Source organism: Pogona vitticeps, chromosome 5 (genome assembly GCF_051106095.1).
Source record: "Pogona vitticeps strain Pit_001003342236 chromosome 5, PviZW2.1, whole genome shotgun sequence".
Taxonomy (NCBI): Eukaryota; Metazoa; Chordata; class Lepidosauria; order Squamata; family Agamidae; genus Pogona; species Pogona vitticeps.
The window spans coordinates 27,458,460-27,480,887 of NC_135787.1; the positions used below are offsets into that span (position 1 = coordinate 27,458,460).

Here is a 22,428-nt window from a genome sequence, read left to right on the forward strand (position 1 = left end):
ATGCGCAGAAGATGAGGACTATTTCTCTGAGACAAAAGGAAGCAAAGAGTTTTTGCTATATTGGGTTATCAACACCATGCAGCTAGTTTCCACAGGACAAGGGCAGAAATGGAAAAGGTTCACTAACTCAGATAAAGCAACTGCTTCCAAAAATTAATTCAACTGACGCCAGGCATAAAGAGTTTTCAACAATTTAAAGACGTGTAAGGCTGACAGTCCTGAAGTTTCACTTTGAGCTCGTACCTCCAAACCACTGTCAGCTTAATGAATTCCATTGATCACACAGATGAGTCAATATGACCATCACTGCATTATTTTTCTTTTCAGCACACACAGAAAGTAAACAGTATTCATCCTACTAATGAACACGTTTCAGTCACAAATTGGCATAATTCTGAGAGACAGCAAGTCTATGTCTAACTTGAAAAAGTTCTCACACACAAAAAGAAATCTGGTTACTTGCCAAACATCTTTGAGCTATTTCCTCAAAGATATGCCCTGTCGATACAAATTAAGCAACTACTTGTAAGGTCATAATAACATTTATCTCCTTTACTACATCCTCAATTTATTTCTGCTTATACTATGGATTGATATCCAGTGTGATGTAGCAGACTGAGTGATGGACTAGAACCCACAAAACCTGGGTTTGAATCTCTGCTTGTCCATGGAAACCCACTGGGTTGTGGTGGTGTGGAACTGCTAAAACCACCAGAATATTTCATTGACTTTGAAAGCCCTATTAGGGTTGCTATAAATTGGCTCCAACTTGATGACACATGACACAATGCTATGGATTATATGTAGTGTTATGGTATGTTGTAGCTGAGGTCAAACACTTTGAAATTGCATCAGTTTCAAAGGAAGAAATATAGGAATGAGCTAAAAGCATAATTGCAACTAAAGGGTAGTATCCACTTTCTTTTGACTGCACACACAACAGCCGACTGCATGACTGGGTGTGTTTTCACAGCATTTGTGCAAAGGGATTTTCACTACCACCCTGTGCAGGCAGACACTCTGTTGCATTAAATAAGGGAACATCTGTCTTTTGCAGCTACAAGCCAGATACCATGTGGAACACTGTGCCTACAGAGTATTATACAGACAGGATTCAAATCAAAGGTATTAGGAAGCTGGTTGGATATTGAGCTCAAACCAAAATTTCTTAACTAAAGCATGATTCTGAAGAACAGCAAAATAAGCAATTAAATGATTCAATTTCTGAGAAAAACATAGTGTGACGTACTGTACTTTGTACCAGTTATATTTCTTTGCAACATACACAATTAATACTAATGCAAGTTGTGCAATATAGAATATTCTATAGATGTTTTAATTCATACTGAAATTAACAGTACTTAAGCATGCTTATCCCTTTATGGTATCCATTGGCTCGGAAACTCGTTGGTTTATTTATATTAGTAACAATATTTAATTATGATAGGCCACATTCTTTGAATAATATGGTGAGCATGTGATGTTCCATCAAGTGAATTCTGACTAATGGTGGCCCTAGTGGGATTTCCATGGTATGGGAGAGATTTAAGGGATAGTTTTCCCCAGAGTGGCTTTCCATGCACAGGTGGAGATTTGATCCCAGGTCTCCTGAGTCCTAGTCCAAAAATGTATTCGCTATACTAAACTGGCTTTTTGAATATGTAAAACCTGTATCTATTTTCAGAATTTGAGTTTTCCTGTTCCTTCTCCCAGTAGTTCAGGACAAGATTTTTGATTATTTATACTGACTGCTTCATTAGTATTTTTTCTCTCACAAACAACATTTTGAAGTCAATTATGTTAAGAAAGAAGGAAGCAGATGGGCTACAACTGAATAGCATAGGATGAGTAAGACTCACAACTGAGTGAGGATCTAAACTTCCTTTTCTCTGATCCTAGTCCAATACGCCAATCAGTACGTCAGCTGAACACATGAAGCTGATGTACCAACTCGAATCACTGACTCATCTGGCTTAGTACCATTGGCTCTAATTGTTAGAGGTTATTTCAGGTCTCACACAGTCATCTTTCCAGTTCTTCTCCTTATGAGCCTATGACTTGAAAAGCTAGGATCAAGCCCCTTCTATAAGGAAAAGGTATCCTTTTGCGATAAAAATGCCATCTTGCCCCAAGAATTCCCTGGAGACTATTCTATTTCATGAAAGCAAAGCAGAAAGGAAACTCTATCTGGCCTCAGCCAGGTGACCATGGGTCACTGAGACTGGGTCATTGCCTCCAATAAAGGATCTTGTGGCAAGGAGAAGTTTAGTTTGGCTCCATCCATTGAGAAAAGAAAAATAAGATGCAGGGATTTTACTTTCATCCTCCCTGCTGCAAATTTGAAAGGGAGTTCAATCTGGCCCCAACCATGCTTTAAGAACTACAAGTAAATAGCTGGGGTATGTTTATGTTATTGTAATCTATTGTAAGTGGCTGTATGCAGAATTCAACCCAGACTGTGGATAAAGATATATTATAACTTAATAAAACTTTTCTCTTTATCATTTACCACAAACCAGGTATTGCTTTATTCCCTCACAAATACAGTAACTGTCTCTCTCATCTATCTACAGTATATGGTTGTTTGATGTAACAAATAAACATAAGCAAATGCTAGCAATCTCTAGAAGTTTTAAGACTAGGCTCTATCAAAATGACCTTTGCCAAGCCTGCCAGCAGTTTTCTGATGTAAAAAAAAGGGGAAATTAAAAAACATGGTATATTCTAGAGTCCACTGCCTCTCGGATGTCCATAGCAAGCATAATATGGAAAATGTGAAAAGGCTAGAAAACATTCACTATGTTTTATTGTGAGCCGGCCAGTAATGCATGAGCTGACCAGGTTCCTTCCAAAGGAATAATAATTATATACCATATACCATGCATAGGAAATCAAGACAAGCTAGAATGCATTGCCCTTCCATCAGCTAATCTGTTGTTGTTGTTGTTTCGACTTATATATTGTCCCATAGTGCTAGAGCACTCTCTGGGCAGTTTAGAACATAATTATACAAAAAAAAAAAAAAAAAAAACACAAGTTGCTGGGCACTAATTATACTGACCTCTGAAGGCTGGATCGACTTTGAGGCAGCTACCTAAACCCTTCAGAATTGAACTGAGGTCACGAGCAGAGGCTTGACTGCAGTACTGCAGTTAAATCACCACACCATGGGGCTCAGTTTAAATATGTAGGACACAAATGTTTAGTTGATTTTTGGACACTACTTCCTCACCCCATCCTACAAGTGGATCAGGAAGCAGGATTCGGAACCTTCTGCTTCAGAAATATAAGCTGAATAAACTCAGCGCAGTTTTTTGCCAGCAGAGCATTAGAAGCACAAGGTAATAGAGTAAATGAAATATACTGTATTAAGAAATTTAAAGGCAAATCTGCATGGTCCTGAGAAATAATACCTCTACCACACACTCATACAGAAAAACATAATGCCTTGTTTGTGACCTCTGTAGGTGCTTTGACTAATACATGTATACTTAGTTCAAGATTCCTGGATAATATATCTTCTCAGAAATATACCCCACTGAGTTAAAAAATTAATTTGTAGCACATGTTCTTTAGCACTGCAACCTTCAGATATCAAACTACACTCTCCTAATAGTTTGTAAGGGATCCACTTCGTAGTTTGGCATTTGTTGGCATATTCTAACCTTCATCTGCTCATGCAGTTACCAGCAAGAGCATATATAAATGTGACAGTTCACTGTTGTAAGTAGGACCATGGGAAAGGCAGAAAAATGTGGCTTTAATGTGTGACGTACCCCCCACAATGCAACATGATGGTTGCAAATCACATGCAGCAACACTAGGCCATCAATCGTGCTTAGGTACTAAGAGGAAGACTCATCCAGATTTCAGCTCTAGGTACAGAGTTCATTCCCAGTATTCAGTGACTTACATGAGAAAAGCATAGCCAAAGCTACAAAGAATTACATAGTTCTATTTTTTTTTTTTTTTAAAAAGGAGATTTGGAATTCTGAAACTGAATGCTGTTTCAAAAGGAACTTCTGGTATAGTATAGATGTGGGAAGAATCATTTATTTAAAGGGAAACAAGAAAAAAACATGACAAATAATTGGGTTCATCTGGGTTCATCTAGCTCTTTTCCTGACAATCATATCCTACTTTGTACTCATGTCAACATCATCAAGTATCATCAAGGGAAAAATGTTGAGACAGAAGCTGAGGTCACCATGAGTTCCCCTTCACAAAATAAACAAAGTAATATAAAATCATACATATGAGCATATGTGAATGATCTGCTACTTTGTTTTGTTATATTTTATTTTATTTACATCCCACCTTTCTTTGGGCGAAGGGCCCAAGATGGTTTTATACCATACCGTGTCAGTGATGGGGTGAAAAAACTGGCATATATCTACAAAGCAATACACCGGTTGCAGTATTCTGAAAACTATAGACAGGGAAAAGGTAAATTTTCCTATCTCTGTGATGGGTAAGACTATTCAATCCAGATTTTCACATTGCTTCACATGCTAACAAGGACAGATTCACTACCACATCTACCACTTCAAAATCTAAGGCGCAAGACACCTGCGCAAAGCATACCGTAACATCAGTAATGCACTGCGAAAAAACTATGTCAGCTTTCACAGTTGACTTATTTCTGCATGGAGCCTCCAGAGACAAGTAGACCAAAACAAAGGCTGAGGAACACAAGATGAAAAACCATTCATGAATATGACAAAAGCAGGGAGGGAAGTAGATCAGTAGAAACACATCTAGCTTTAGTTGACTTCCACATTTTTTAAAATCAGGGCAGCAAATAGCCTGTATGTTCCTTTACAGGTAGAACTGGGTTGCACAGCTTAGGGAACCTAATTCATTGCTAGAGGGGTAATAGCTAAAGAGAGGAAGGTTACTCAAGAAGCTGGTAACTAAATGTCATCTGCATTTTGAAGTACAATGGATAGTAGAGGTCACCTCTCAATGAAAGAAGCTATTACTGTTTTGTGACATTTGTTCCTGTCTTTTCAGATATGCCTTTAGGATATTCTCTGCTATTCTCATTTGAATCAGGAACAAGAGATTGCACATTTACTTTACTCAATGGCACCTTAAGTTCAGTGTGAGGCTCCAAGGCATTCATTTCCGTATGTGCACATTCAGAATTGCTCTATATTTAATCACGCTGCCATTTCTAATTAGGACATAGAAAAAACAGTCATTCATATGTTTGCATGGTATTTGGGTTAAAAGCTGAGGTGGGGTGGGGGCTGAATGGCTTTTGCCAATTGTCTAAATGAAAACTATGCTCAAGTGAAAACAATTTAGGTGTGGACAAGATGGCAAGCCATTTCTCATCAAGTGGAATAAAATTTTGGTAGCAGCAGAGTGGCTCTACATCTCTTCCCTTATCCCACCAGAGTTAGGAAAAGCAGTTGTCTGAAAGCTCATTTTCTCGGCTATTATGGTTCTAAACAGGAGTGAAGAACATGCAGGTCAAATGCTACATGATTCTATGATCCTCAAAGGATCCAGAGCCCTCTTCCCTTGCCAATAGCTCTCTCCATTTTTGAACAGGATACCCATGCTCCCAGAAGTCTTCAAGAAATATAGTTCTTTAAAATGGTATATATATGTGTGTGGGAAACTTCTGCTTAAAGGCTGTAGCTGCATTCTGTTCCAGTGAGTGCATACACTCCTGGCAGGAAGCGGCAGCTGACAGCAGGTGGGGTAGCCCCCTCTTCTGCCCTTTCACTTAGAGGTAGAACATCAGATCAAAGGTTTATTTTAGCCAATCCTAGTTACAATTAGGTAACTAGTATCCTATCTGTCTCTCTCATAACATACTATGTAATCATGCTAAATAAGTAAAAGAGCTCTCAGGGTGTTGCCAGTTGGCTCCGCTGGCTCAGACATCTGCTGTCGACTCCTCTGTTCTCTCTCTAAGGCAATTAGTCTTCCTTTGTTCCATGATCACCCACATGTATGGATCCCTGCATCTTCTTTCTTTGCCAAATAAGACTTCAATAAAGCTAGATGTGTTCGGCTACTTATACTTTTTCCAGCCTGGTCTACAGCAGATGTGGTGATGGGGGAATGCCCACAAAAACTGCCTATGATGGATCGTATGAGGAAATAATGTACAATGTGTTGAAATTTTCCACAAAATTAACCAGATTTTGGAGTTGCATTTATACTTGGCAACAGCATTCACACATTGGCTGCTCCAAGTTTTCTTCCCAAGCAATAGTAAAGTGAGGTATGCATCAGCAAGATCTGCGCCTGAACATTCTGTCCCAAAGTAACTTGGAATAACATAGCAGTATAATGTAATGTGATACCAGAAGACCTTAATCTACTATCTCCTCTAGAACAGTGGCTCCCAAGCTTGGGTAACCCAGGTGTTCCAGAACTGCAACTCCTAGAAGCCTTCAGCACTAGTTGTGCAGGCTGGGGTTTCTGGGAATTGCAGTCCAAGAACACCTGAGTTACTCAAGCTTGGGAACCACTGCTCTAGAAAAAAATACCATTATGATACCACGCTGAACGCTGCTGCACACCACTATAAACATATCAGTCTCATCTCATTTTGGAAACTACATGGGGTCAGGTCTTTCAAGTACTTGGACAGCAACAGGCAAGGAATACCACAGATATCCAGGTGGAAATGGAAAAGAATCCTGCCTACAACCCTGGAGATCTGCCTTGGTAGAGGAAGGCTTCCTATGTTCGTAACATTATATTCCAGGTTGTCTGAGCAACAACTATTTACTGAGATGTGGTGACAAAAATACTTCAGTACTGCATGGTGGACTGAATAAAACAAATGGCTTCACTTCAAGAGTTTCGGAGCAAGTATGTAACTAAGAGTGCAGCAACAACAAAACCACAATAGTTTAAAACTAGTCACAATTATCTGCGACTGCCATGCTTCAACGCGTTTTTAAAGAACTGGACGAACTTCTGCAGCAGCAAACTGTCAACAGCATTCATACAATGTATAGAACTTCCACTCCCATATGTAAATAAAAGCAACCACACCTTATGGGATTGGTCTAAGATTAAAAAAATGAGTCAGATGATACCAAGCATGAACTACATTTCATACTTACTAACAAAATTATTTCAGAGCTTCTTTTCACCCCCAAAAGGGAACCCACAGCACCTTATAATTGGAAAAAATTCAGACTAGAGACACAGGTGGACATAACAAGGGTCCGGCCCCCTGGGGTCAGACCATCCACTCACCCATCTGCTGCTGCTGCAGCCTCCGCGCTCCTTCCAATCGCTCCGGAGCTCGCAGTTGTCTAGCTCATCAGCCTGGCAGGGAGGCTCATCTTCCCTCCTTCTGCCACGGGTGGCTAATCAACCGTGAGCTCCAGAGCAATTGGAGGGAGCACAGAGCAGCAGTGGACGGGTGTGTGGATGGTCCAGCCCCAGGGGACCCTCATTATGTCCACCTGTGCTGGGGTATTCGTATTCATATACAAATACCTCCATTTCGAATTCAGACACTTAATATCAGGTGCCTTTTGAAATGGTTAGTGCCATTTGCCAACATGGAAAGCATTATTAGCATCTCTATCATAACATTTTTCCACATAAGATGGAGATTGGGGAGGGAAGCACCTGCCTGCCTACTGGCCTCCCCCCATCCTTCTTCCTCTTCTTTTTTTGGACTCCAAGTTCCAGAAATCTCCAAGAATTCCTATGGCAGAATTTGGGAATTCCTGTCCACTAACAAACACCTGCAGACATCTTCATTTCACTCACCTAGAGAAAGAACGTGGCTTTCTTGTAGGCCTTATGTCCTGCAGCAATACTGCCTGGGAGGAAGCTTCTGTAATGGTTTCTCAGGGTGCTGATCCTTCAGAAGGTGCCCTCTACAGACCATAGTCGTTCTTTGTGAGGCACCCTCTGCTTCCCAAGAAGAATTGCAGCTGGGTATAATGTCTAGAGGGAGGCCACATTCCAGATGAATGAAGCAAAGGTATCTGCAGGTGTCTGTTTCTGGGCTGGAAGTCCAAGAATTCAGGCATTCTTGGAGAATGCTGGATTTGTTGTCAAACACACACACACACACACACCAAAGAATGGCACATATCTACTCTCCAGCAACTTAATTGCCTTCATAACTCTGGAAAATCCACAGAAAGCCTTACTAGCAAACTGTACAGAATAATGTCCAACTTACAGATAATAAGATTTCACATTCAGCTGAAAAAGTAGTTGACTTTGTGCATCCATATTTCTTGTTTTTTAACTCCTCTTTCCTAGTTAACAATACTCTCCACATAGCTGAGAACAGGACACTGGTTCTCCTATTAACTTCCAGCACACAATTAATGTTTACCTATTTTTGCCTACTTTTAAAGTCAGTTAATCAAATGACTGAAGCACTTTCCTTTTCTTTAATACCTTGAGAAAATCAATCAGAAACCCCCCCCACACACAAAAAACCCCTAGCTGTACATTTTAGAGAATAGCTGCAGTTCAAATACTGTATCTGCACCCATAATTATTTCAACAGGTAATTGCAAAGAATTGGAAAGAAAGACTATTCTATTCTACTGTTCTTTGTAAAGTCATAAAATTTCCTCTAGTTGAAAAAAAGAAAAGGGACCAAATGCAGCCCTTGGGAGAAGGGACTGTCTGAGCTTCTACCCCCCTTTTTCCCCTCCCCCGGGCCCTTGATTTATTATTGCCGCCTTTTGCGTAGGGCACAAGCTTTGGCTGAGAGAGATGCCTGTTTCTCCACAGAACCTGCTTAGCTGGCCATGTAGTGAAGTGAGGAAGTTCAGCTGCATTCATCTGCTTGGGGCAAAGAGTAACAACCAGGCAAGCCTTGCCTTGGAGGAAAAATGGAGGATGGAATTGACACTGAGGCAGTGAAACACTTTAACAATTAAGATGGGAAATTAAATGGCCTTTCAGGACCAGGAAGCAAAAGGGAGGTAGTACATGTCAATACCAATCTTCTATCTGGAAAATTTCTTACTTGCTTATTCCAATCAAACTGCAATATTTAGCTACATTAAAAAATGAAGTCACAATTTATGTGCTTGACTACTCTTTTCTACATTTTGACAATATTATTTATTAGGATTTTCAGTTCCTAGTAGAAAACAAGGAAACTAGCAGCTGGGAAGGAGAGACAGCAGCTCACCACCAGGATGTGTGTGCAATTAAAGATAAAGGGTTTTCTCTCCAGTGCCCCAAATTTCTCTTGAAGGATGCTGTTTCCTTTGGATTCCAAGGGAAAAGGACTTTACTGCAGCCAAATCTGGATGCGAATATCTCAAACAGAAAAGAGGTCTATACAGAAATTATGTATGTAAAGAAGCAGGAATACACCGACTGTCACTGCCTGTTTGATCTATGAACACTGACTATATCTACTGGGCACAGAGCAATGTGAAAAGGCTTTTTCCATGTGACCCCTGACTGATACTATGCACAGAAAAGCTGTCAACCTGAATGCATTGTACTCCTAAACACAGTCAATTTCTCAAAGATTGAAATGGAAACAGCAGGTATTATTTTCTTTCCATTCATTCACTGAACAATCTAAAGAACCATATGAAAAGAGCTGATATTTGCTACATCAGATTGCCTAGCTGAACACAGAATTCTAAATGCAAGACAAAGCATTATGATATAAGAATAAATTATCTAGGCATTGACATTGATGCAGTGAACACATAGATAGGCAAGGCATTTAATTTTCGGGTGTGCAAACTGAATTGTGTGTTGTTGTTTTTAATTAGCAACTTTCCATTTTTGTAGTGTGCAAGTGGCAGGTCATAGCTTAGTAACAGTCTTTCATCAGTTTTTCATCCTACGTGAAATAAGAAATAAATAATTAAATAAAAGTAAATAAATAAGTTCAACACAGGGTTACTGTTTCCTACCATGATATACAACTTTAGCCTTCCAATAATTTTTGTAAAAACCTTAAAAATGTATAACCTTCTGAATAATTAAGGACTGCCAGGGAGCATTAAGTGATTACACATTGAAACAAAATGTGCTGTGACAATGCAGAGTTACAGTGGGGTCTTGACTTAAGAACGGCTTGAGTTAAGAACATTTTGAGTTAAGAACCACTCTCATAGGAAAATATTGACTTGACTTACATACTTAGATTTGAGTTAGGAACTGAAAAAAACCACGTGGGAGGCAGGGAAAGTGCAAAATTTGAACTTTCAGTTAACTGTTGGCCAGTGAAAAGGGTGCCTGTCTGCTTCCTCACTCCTCCCAGCGTTTAGAGAGAGGATTGGGAGTCTTCAGACTGCCTGGTACTGCCTGGACTGTATTTTCCCTGCCTTCCCTGAACCTTTCTTGACCTAAGAAAAAAAAGAAACAAAATATCACCCTCTAGTGGTCGAAAGCAGAATAGCAGCTTCCCATTAGTTTCTATGGACGGAAAAAAGCAGATATGGATCAAATGGTTTTCAATGCATTCCTATGGGAAATGCAGATTTGACCTGAGAACTTTTTGACTTGAGAACCGCCTTCCAATACGGATTAAGTTCTCAAGTCAAGACCCCACTGTATATGAATCAAATTGGGCCAGCAAAACTCATAATGAGAAATGAAAACAGGTGTTCATGTCATGGGATTACACATCAAACGTGAAAAATTAAGCACTGTGTAAAAGGAAACAAGCCATAAAACTGAAAAATCAGGTATGGCTTTCATTATTAAGAAAAATATATTGCTTTTTCTCTCCCCACCAACATGCCTCAACCCCCTTTTTCACTGGAGATTCTTTTCGCTGAATACTAGAAAACTAATACTATTGAAAAGAAAAGTAATGAATGGTGGAGTACAGTATTTCCTCTATCCAACTACATATACAGTGGTGCCTCGCTTAACGAGCACTTCGTTTAACGACGAATTCGCTTAGCGATGACTTCTTCTGAGCGATCTTGTGCTCCGTTTAACGATGTTCCCTATGGGCGATTTTCACATAGCGATGTTTGGGACCATGCTTCGCATAGCGATGACAGTTTGGGTCCCCCTGTTTCGCTTAACGATGGTTTTGACAGCCTCATGTTGGCTGTTTTTTAAATGTTTAAAAATGTTTAAAAATGTTTAAAAATGTTTAGAATGCTTGAAATCATAAGTGCACTTAATAAACCCTTTGTTGAACTAATCTGACTTTGTTCTGACTCTTTTTTAATTTGTTGTTGAATTTTCCCCCCATTGAGATGCATTGAATAGGTTTCAATGCATTTCAATTGGGGAACCGCGTTTCGCTTAGCGATGTTTCCTATGGCGATTTTCGCTTAATGACGGCAATTCGTTCCTATTGGAACAGATTATCCGGTTTTCAATGCATTTCAATGGGAAACCGTGTTTCGCTTAGCGATGTTTTCCCATAGCGATGATTTTTTTGGAACCAATTAAAATCGTTAAGCGAGGCACCACTGTAATTTAAATTAATCTGAAACGTAATACTGTGTGTACTGAAAAAGCAGACTGTAAAACTAGCCATTCCTTATTATTTCCAGTCTAGCTTTTTGTTTTATTAGTATTATATCTAATTAATTGATTATTGCATTTAAACTATTTTTATCCAGCCATTCTCTTCAAAAGGACCCAAGGTGGCTTACATCATTAAAAGACAATATGTTAAATATAAAAATGTTAAGTATAAAAATATTTTAAAAGAATCATACAACACCACACTAAAAACGGTAAACAAAATCAACAGAAAAAAATTCAAAAGAAACAAGGGCACAACAATTCATTTTAAAAGCTGTCTCAGACAATCAGTCACTAAGGGAAAGCCTGACTGAAGAGAAAGGTCTTCAGCCACTTGCGGAAGGCCTGCAAAGATGGGGACAGCCTGACCTCCCATGGGAGGGAGTTCCAGAGCCTGGGTGCAGTGACAGAGAAGGCCCTCCCGCATGTCCCCACCAGACACATCTGTGAAGAGAAACGCCTCCCCTGATGATCAACACTTGAGCAGGCTCATAAAAGGAGACACAGTCCTTAAAACAGCATGGACCTAAGCCGGCAAGGCTTTACAGGTTAAAACCAGCACTTTGCATTGCGCCCAGTAACAAATCCGCAGTCAGTGGAGCTGCTGTAACAGGAGGGTTATGTGATCCCTGTAACCAGTCCCAGTTAACAATCTGGCTACAGTGGTTTGGATCCCCTGATGTTTTGGAACACTTTCCAAAGTTAGTCCTGCATACAGTGCATTGTAATAACCCAAGCAGGATATAATTAAGGCATGTGTCACTAAGGCCAGATCAGGCCTCTCCAGGAATGGATGCAGCTGGTGCATTGGTTTACAACAATACTAGATTATCCAAAAATAAATAAGTAAATACATAAATAAATAAAAATAAAAAAATTCAAGGTCAGAAACTCAGAAAGCTATTTTTGTTGTCACATCATTCACATAATGGTCCTATGGCATTACAGGGTGAATAGCCTTTGACATGACAGGGTACAAGGAACCTCCACTATAAACTCATAAATAGTTGATTCTGTGTTTAAAAACTAAGGACAATGATACTTTATATCCCAGTTTAAGAAATCCCAGGAATTTCAAAATTATGCCTAAAATGTTAGAGAAATGAATCATATTTTAATATTTTATTTAATTTCCCCCCAAATTAATTTTGTTTTTAAAATTAATTACATTTTAAAACTCTGAATAAAAAAAGAAAGCAATTCGTTCTCCCTCAGTTCCTACGTCAAGTGTGAAAACCAATTTGTTATATTTGTGTTTCACAGTTATTGCAGTAGTAGAATTGATACTCAACAGTATTACAATTTTCAGTTGCCAATGGAATGTTTATGGCTGTTTATAGAGATGGGCATGAACCACAGTTCAGCAGTTCATGCTGGTTGGGCGGACAGTCAAACAGGTGTTCTGTGGTTCAGCACCCCACCCCCTGTAGTGGGCAGCCTTAGAGGCATGATGCTGCTTCCAAGAGGGCATCCACCAGAGGGCCAGGGCACTGAAACTCGGAACATCTATTCAGCCATGCACCGAACTGGCATTAACAGCCGAACCAGCAGTTCGTGCCTATCTCTAGCTGTTTAACATCTAAGGGCAATGACAGATATAATAACAGCATGTCGTTAAAAATACAAATGTCCCTCTTGAAAAATAAAATGGGCTTCTTGTTTGGTCCTCTGCATAATACACAATACAATATCAAAGATGTAAAATGCTGAGACCCACTGCCACAGAGTTTGCTGATATAGGAAAAAAAAAAAAAGAATAACCAGCTTTCTGCAGCATCCTAAAACAGTTAACTTTTGCTCAACCAACCAACTAGCAAATGATTTATTTTGATTTGTTCATCAAGCTTTCATTATCTTGGTGAGTCACCATACTTCAGGGATCTCTGCTAAAGGTCACTTAACACAGGAGATTATTATACACATGGACTGCTGAAGTATGAACCAGAGTATTGGTTTCGCTATGTCCGTAAACATCTTCAAAGTGACAAAAACCAACAAACCCCCAAAATAACTAGCCTAGAAAGGATAAGAAAACATGACAGAGCTCTGCTAAGACACTTTTATCTCAGTACAATGCAAAACCACAGATCAGAATGCAACTCTAAGTACAGTACAATTTGCAATAAATGTTTTGGCAAGTTTTGCATATTTCATGTACAGTCATGTGAAAAAAGAAAGTATACGCTCTTTGAATTCTATGGTTTCATGTATCAGAACATAATCAAAATCATCTGGTCCTTAGCAGGTCTGAAAATTAGGTAAATATGAGCTCAAGTGAAAAAAACATAACACAGTGTAATGATTTAGGTAAACTGTCAGAAAAGACATCACAATCTTTTTATTCTAACAGTTATGCTAACAGCAAACGGCATGGACAAAACCTGCAACACTCACCCAGCAATGCTCTTGGCAATCTTTTTCCATTCTTCTTGTTTATGTTTAAACAAGTGTCAGAATAGAATATAAAGCAATGGAGAAGGGGACCCTGTTTGAAATATTTTCATATCTAAATGCATGCTTAGTATTCTAAGTAAATTAAAAGCTTTCAGACTGTGTTCCAAACCTCTCAGGAATTCACATGATCTACCCACTTTTATCCTCTTCTGGAACAACTATGATGAGTTCAAAAACATTTGCTTCATTTTTTCATTAACTATGGCTCCTTATGTCATCTGGACCCAAACAAATTGTGGCAAATCTTAACTATTTAAAACCATGGTTTATGAACCTGGCTTGCTTTCACAAATCATAGTTAGGATTAACCACAGCTTATGTGTCAAACAAGTTAAACTGAGATCAATCTAAAATGAAAACTTCTGACCTTTTCCTTGAGGCTATACCAAAAGGGATATAGTAAACTTCTGAAACCATGGGGCTTACTGTGACATTTGAATACAGATGTGGACACTATCGGATAGTAGAGATACATCATATTATATCACATATTGCTTCATCTTTTTCCTCGGTCTTGTTTTCTGAGAAGAAAAAATATAATAATTCTCCTACAATAAATTTCTAAATATCCATGTGTTGACTAATATTACCAATGTTAGGATGCTTCAAAAGGCGGCAGATTCTGGCTTCTCTTTCCAATTTCTGGTGATCTGCAAGAAACAAGAAGTAAGAATAATTTTAGCAGAGCTAATTACATTTGACTATCTTGCACTTAATAAGAAAAACAAAAGTGATAAAGTATGAAACATTATCCAAAAATAATGTGGGGGAAATCAAGACCACTGATGCTCACACGATCATTCAGCTATTACGTGAGAAGAGGGCTCTCTTCCTTAGTTATAACAAGGCCTGGGAATATGCTCCCTGTGGGCCACATGAGGCACTCAATCCTGATTTTGCAGCTCCTAGACCATGTCAAATGGGAATCAAGAATTTTGCTGTTCAAAACAAGGAAAACTGTCACTCTACGAAAGGGCACAGCCATGATTTAGTGAAATGGAACTATTTGCATGTGTGTACTGCTTTTTTCAAACTGGAAGTAAACTGGTGGTCACTTCTTTTGCAGATCTCCTCTGCATCACACATTTTGCATGGTGGTGCAATCTATTCTGAGTTCTGGGAAGAAGGTCAGAGTTGGCCCCTAGATGACACAGAGTTGCCTATTCCTGGCCTGAACCATTACCTGCAATATGGGTTAAGAACACAGATATTTCTTGCCAGGCTGTCATGACGATTCAATAACATACACAGTGTGTTCCCTAAAAGCTTAATATTGCTGTCATTATTCAGCAGTGGAAGAATTAAAAAAACACAGGAAGGTTTTGACAAAGCAGATGAGACAAAGAAAGTGTGACGGTTAAGCTAGACTCAATTATTTTTCCCCAAACATCACTGTTACTACCATAAACTTCATTTCAATGGCTCTCCATAGCTGTTGATTCAGAATCAGCATTCCATAAGGGTATGCAAATTCTGTCTAAATCACACAAAAAGTATCTTAAGAAATACCTGCAAAGAGGCAATAACTCAGTGGGACAACACAGACAGCAAAAACAGTAGATTTATATACTGGGCAGTTGTCGATTGATAAAATCAGATGAACAAACAAAACAAAGTCATAAAGATAAAATCAAATCATGAAAAGTTTCAAAACCTAGATAGTGCAATGTGTCATAATGAATTGGCTTGCTTTGCTCAATCATTCTCTACAAAAGCAGAACGAGCTAAACAAATAATGACCTTCCTCTGCTGTTTGAATATTGTGGCATCCAAACGAGGAACAATGGCTTATATCTCTGTGGATAAACCATTGTTTCTTCCTGGTTTAGGTCTCCAATTTATCTAGGGAAAGATAACCCAGAGTGATTGCATCAGGTGTCACAATAAACAAACTATGGATGGTTTGTAGAATGAATGAAAAAATTACAGTATATGGATGGAAGGTCCATCTTAGCCACTTCTTGGTGGAAACAATCAAGCAGTGTGTACAAGTACATTGCTTCATTTCTGAGAAGACTGAATACTAAAGTATTTTGGCATGCTGTGCTCTCTGATAAGGGCCACTATTTGCTATCAGCTGTAGTTATTAGAAACCATAATTACTTCCGAATCCTCTACTTCCACTCAAATCTGTTTGCAGTTGAACGTGTACGGCCTCTCAATGTACCCAGATACTAATATCTAAGAGGAGTGTGTGAATTAGAAAGTGAAAAGTCATCACCCTATAAAACATAATGATTTTTAAGGGTCAAGGTGAGTTAAAGGCCAGTATTAAAAGTTTCTGAATGTTATCTTTTAACAGACTAGAGTTGCTCTTAAAAAAAAAAAGTCAGACAGCATAAAATCTCTGAGGTACAGAAAAAAAATAACTTGAAGTTAGGCTGCAAGCCAATATTGGCTCCTGAAATTGAGCCAGCTTGGAACACAACCAAGCTGAGTACATTATAGCCAGCAAAACAAAGGCCTGAAAGAGAGCCACAATTACAAGTGATGGAGCAAATAATTTACAAGTGAATTATTTTCTGAACTTTAGCCTAATTTTCTGCTTGTCTGAGAAAAGCTCATGATTTCCTCTGAGTCACTTGGTATTAAGCAATCATTCAGTTTTCAGAGGCAACTGAGGGAGGCATTGTATCTTGCATGAAGGACTCAACGGTTGACAGTGGCATACAGGGCGACTGAGATTTCAGGTCAAATGCTCAGAAGTATAGAAACTCACTACCATGACCAGTTGGCATAACCAAGTGTTCAGTAAAATGTGAATGTTCCACAGTGCTATGATAACTTCTTAACTGAAACCATAGAACTCAAGGAAATTCTGTTATTTCTCTGTAATTTTCACTTCCTTTTACAGTAGAATAGTTAAACTGAATTTATACAGGCACATAATGGTGTGGCCGCAGGTTCTTTCCCCAAAGCAAGTGGTGTGCATGAGGTAAAGCATATCTTCTTTACATTTTGTCTGTTGTTTGTTATACTCCTCTGTGCTGTGTGCACGTATTGTTATACTACCTGTCCAACTCATTGGTCACATATGAACAAGTGTTTCTGTGTGAAAGTCCTAGATTTGCTTCCATCTTCATATACATGTGTGTGTATGACCTACGCAAGAATATCTCAAAAATATATTTCCACCTCGTCCAATATGATATGGTACCATTCTCAAACAGATGCATTAGTCTATTTAAAACTCAGAATACTCCCCCCCACAAAAGTGGAAAATATGTTTGTCTAAATGTGGGTATTCCAACTTTCAAAAATTACATCATCTAGTATGACTACAAACCCCAACAGCAACGGGACGTCTAAAATCACAGAACCATATGGGAGAGGGTTTGTTTTGTACAAGCAAAAAGACTTTTGTTGTATCAGACCAAAGTCCTATTTAACCCCAAAATTTATTTCTCACAATGGCCTTTCAGAAGTCCCCACACAGGATGTGAGAAACACCCTTTTTTTGGTACCACACACTGTATGAGCTTCTGTTTTCAAGCTGTCTGGAGTGCCTAGCTGTGAAGCCAAGGAATGAGTGTTTTCACCCCTACTGTGCCTCCTGGCAGTGGGGGCACTTGAGATAACCTGGAATATAAGTAGCTGATGAGAATATGGGCTCTGCACCACCAGAAGGAGGCAACAGTAAATCATTTCTGAGTACTTTATATCTTTAAACCTTTAAAGGGTAGCCATAATCAGAATTAACTTGACAGTACACAATTATTTATAACATGACATTGAGCAAAAATATTCAGCAGTCCGTTTTAAACAAAAGATTAAGAAATGATGCAAAACTTAATCTATAGTACAATACATGTTTGTTGTTGTTCAGTCCTTAAGTCATGTCCGACTCTTTGTGACGCCAGGCCCTCCTGTCTTCCACTGCTTCCCGGAGTTTGGTCAAATTCTTGTTGGTAGCTTCGATGACACTGTCCATCCATCTCGTCCTCTATTGTCCCCTTGTCCTCTTCCCTTCACATTTTCCCAACACCTGGGTCTTTTCCAGGGCGTCTTCTCCAGCAAAGATACTGGAGTGGCTTGCCAGTTCCAATTAAATGAAACTAAACAATACAGTACATGTTTAGTTTCATTTAATTCAGGGAGGCTTACTCCTGGAAGAAGGCTGGAGTCTAAAAGGAATTCAACATTCCATTTTATAACAGGTTATGAATAACCCACCCTCAAAAGTAAATCGAGATAGAGTTCTTGAAAAGTTGTGAGATGTCAGCAGTCTTAAAACTGAGTTTCCAAAAACACAGAGTTCAATAGTTATGTGACGCAGCCACTGAGATTAGCTCTCTTTACACCCAGAGTAAACAAATCATTTATTTCATCTTAGAATCTGCAGCGGGGCATAGAACTATTTATTTATTTAAAATATTCTGGTCCATGGGGTCATGAAGAGTCGGACACAACTAAATGACTAAACAACAACAACAACAACAAATTCTCCTAAAGCATCCAAAGCGATTTTTAGTATTAAAAGAAATAAGGTTAAAAGCTAAAGCAATAAATTATCACAATAGTAAAAAGGAATTAAATAGATATATTAAAACTTAGAGCAATATTAAGAGCACAAATAAAACAGAGTACAGTAATCCCTTAAAAAAAATCTCCTGGGTCAACCTGTCACTTAAAGCAGTGGTCCCCAACCTTTTCCAAATCGTGGACTGGTGGGGGGCACCACATGCACTCAAGGGTGGGCGGGGCGTGCACTCATACATGTGCAGATGCGCAGGGCATACTCATGCTGATGTGTGGATGAGCAGGATATGCTCACATGCATGCGTGGATGGGTGGGGGGCCCTAACGGGTGGGTGGGGTGTGCTCACAGGAAGGTGCAGATGCACAGTGCACCCCTGTGTGTGTGCGTGGGGGAGTATATGGGGGGGCAGGATATCTGTCTCTGTGGCCCGGTCCTGCCAAGGCCACGGCCTGGTACCTGGGCCGCGGATTGGGGTCCCCCGGTTTAAAGAAAAGTCTGCCTGAAATGAAAGGTCTTCATCTGGGGCTATTCAGGCCTCCTGTGGGAGGCAGTTCCAGACTCTGGGAGCAGCAATACCTAAGGCCCTCTCCCGTGTCCCTACAAAACATGATTGTGAGGGTGATGGGACTGAGAGAAAGGCCTCTCTTGATGATCTTAATATCTAGGCAGGTTCATAAAGGGTAGATTATAAATATAAATAGAAACCAAAGAATTCATTCTTTAATTCATTGGTATTTTCAGTTTACAGTTATATATTTGTATATTGCTCCTGATTCTTAACATGGTATTATAAATGAGCCTCTAAGTTTTGTTAACGTATAAAATAATGTGATGAAGGAGCCTGATTTCTCAAAGATTCTGCAATACTAACTCAAAGGTTAGCTTACCGCACAACAAAACTTGCAATTTATCTTATTTTGACAGATACAGAACATTAACGCCAAGCTTACCATAGTATTCTTTCTCCAATAATGAAAAGAAAATTGAACCAGGTCAAGAGAGGCAGGATTCTTTATTGCATTACAGTACACAATAAAATATTTATTACAGCAGGAAGAAAAGGCTAGTTTTTCTTCCTGCTTTTCATTTCCAGGGATCTGTAATGATTTCTAATCAGTTTCATTCCATTAAAAATAAATGAATGAAAAATGTTTTGTACGTTTATACAATGTTTAAAATCCTATTGGTCAGGGTGGTAAGTCACAGTAAAGCAGGCCAATTAAATTCCATTGATTGAAATGAGCATACTCTTAGATGCAACTTGCTTTAGCTCAGGAAGTCTGAGTTAAAATAAGTCTATTTGAATCCAAGTAATTTATTGAAGAGATGACTCAGCAAACACTCACTGATTCAATGGGCCCATTCTAGTGTAATTTATGACACTAAGCAACAGGAATTTGGACACTACATGGTATATGACAGCATCATGTGTATTGCAAATGTAACAGCGAATTCCAATGATGGCGTAGCAGAGAGGATACAGAGAGATCAAAGCCCATTTCAAATATCTAAAACTAAAAGTGAACACACACAGGGCTAGTATAGTCAACTTAACCAGAGTTTAAAACAGAGGTGGGCAAAGTGCAGCCCGAGGCCACATGCATTACCCCCCCCCAGGCTGTTTCTGCAACCTCGTGTCCTTCCTCAGTTGCCCTTTTTTCCAGCAAAAAAGGGGAACTTCAGCTTTTGGAAACTCCTAAGAGCGGTAATTTACCTTTCAGATAGATCACAGTCCCCTCCCCTTTAACATCCCTCTATAAACATTTTTAAGAACTAGGACTTCTAGCTAGCACTGACTACTGAGATTCAAGTTCTCATCTGAACCCCATATACTAAAAGAGATGTCATCTTTTTCAGTGGCTTCCTACTTCAGTACTAAACACAGAATGTTGTCTGGGACCTTTTAAGACACAGTTCATGATGATAACTGCTTGGAAAAATGTATCCATATTTATGTTACTGAAAGCATCAAGCAGAAAAAGTACTATCAAATTAAGCTAAGCAATATATTGATTTATAAGGAATAATACATGTACAGTGGTGCCTCGCTTAGCGATCGCTCTGTTGAGTGACGAAATCGCTTTGTAATGGACTTTTGGCCATTGCTGGAGCGATCTCTTAGCGATGTCCTCTATGGCTAAAATTTGCTTTGCGATGATGGCGGGGAAGCGATCATGGCAAAGCAAACTTTTTTAAACAGCTGATCGGCAGTTCCAAAATGGCCGCTGCAAAAACAAAATGGCCACCGCTGTTTTGCCTCGCTGTAGAAGCACCCAAAATAGCCGCCGCAATGGAGGAATTTCGCTTTAAGGTAAGTTTTTAGCCCAGAGGAACGTATTAAACACATTTTAATACGTTCCTAAGGGCTCTTTAAAATCGCTTAGCGATTAAATCACTTAGCAATGTTTTTTCCGGAACGGATTAACATCGCTAAGGGAGGCACCATTGTATATGTATTACATTTCAATGGCTCAGATCTTCCTGCTTAGTGCCCAAAGTTGAAACCAGAATAAATCCATTTAAATAAATGGAATTTAAGGAGGAGCTGACTCGTGAAATCCCCACTGATTCAATGGGCCTGTTGTTATTTAGTCATTAAGTCGTGTCCAGCTCTTCATGACCCCCTGCACCAGAGCATGCCAGGCCCTCCTGTCTTCCACTGCCTCCCGGAGTTGGGCCAAATTCATGTTGGTAGCTTTGATGACACTGTCCATCCATCTTGTCCTCTGCTGTCCCCTTCTCCTCTTGCCTTCACACTGTCCCAACATCAGGGTCTTTTCCAGGGAGTCTTCTCTTTCCATGAAATGGACAAAGTATTGGAGCCTCAGCTTCAGGATCTCTCCTTCCAGTGAGCACTCAAGGTTAAGTTCCTTCAGAATTGATTGGTTTTTTTCTCTTTGCAGTCCGGGGACTCTAAAGAATCTCCTCCAACACCACAATTCAAAAGCATCAATTCATCAGCCGTCAGCCTTCTTTATGGTCCAGCTCTCACTTCCATACCTTTACCTTTACCTCACTTCCATACATTGCTACTGCAAAAACCATAGCTTTGACTATGCGGACCTTTGTCGGCAAGGTGATGTCGCTGCTTTTTAAGACACTGTCTAGGTTTTTCATCGCTTTCCTCCCAAGAAGCAGGCGTCTTTTGATTTCGTGGCTGCTGTCACCATCTGCAGTGATCATGGAACCCAAGAAAGTAAAATCTGTCACTGCCTCCATATCTTCCCCTTCTATTTGCCATCTCCATCTTGGATGTCCCTCCACGGCATAGCCCATAGCTTGTCTGAATTACTCAAGCCCCTTCGCCACGACAACGCAGCAATCCATTAATGCAATTTACTACGCCAAGCAATAAGACTTTGGCCAACGTATTATATATAAGAAACAGGGAACTGGCTACAAGATTGATGGACAAGAAAGCAGCAAAAGAAAATTAAGTGATTTCAGAGAGGTTCAATGAATCCTTAGAAACAAATCTCAGGCTCTGAATGTGTTCTGTGGGAAAGGCCATATCTAGAAACCTGGCTGAAAACAGAAGAGGACTGCTCCACTTCCTTCCTGCTTCTTCACTTAATTTCATGAACATAATGAGTCTGAAAAACTGATGTCCAGATTACCTGGAACATCAACTATTGGAAATTCCATCAAACACGGTCAATTGTCACAAATTCTAGGTGGTGTGGTCTAACAACACCTAGAAATCCAAGACCAGGGATCAAAGGGAGTTTTTTTATACTGAGATACATTGGGGTCTTGACTTGCGAATGGCTTGACTTGCGAACTTTTTGAGTTGCGTACCTCTCTGTCCGCAGGGCCCGGGTGCAGGAGAGCACCGGCAGGCTCCACGCCATGCACGACCTGTCCTTGCGCCGAGGTCCGGGCTGCCCGCCAACCCGCCCCCTGCCCGCTTTCCTTCGGGGCTGCCGAGGGCCACGGGAGCGGGAGCAGCTCAGTTTCCCCATGCGAGGGTGGATGCTCTCCGGTGCCTCCCCTTCTCCTCCCGCCAAGGCCGCCGCCACCGC

General features: G+C 39.8%; 1 protein-coding gene across 15 annotated transcripts in view; it reads right to left on the bottom strand.

Annotated features, from left to right (window-relative positions):
- Positions 1 to 22,428, bottom strand: part of CAMK2D (calcium/calmodulin dependent protein kinase II delta) — a 193,153-nt gene that overhangs the window by 90,133 nt on the left and 80,592 nt on the right. For all 15 annotated transcript variants that reach the window (XM_073001780.2, XM_078376619.1, XM_078376616.1 and 12 more), the window contains one exon: positions 14,517 to 14,576. In XM_073001780.2, the coding sequence (XP_072857881.1) occupies positions 14,517 to 14,576 (60 nt within the window). The remainder of the gene's footprint in view (positions 1 to 14,516; positions 14,577 to 22,428) is intronic.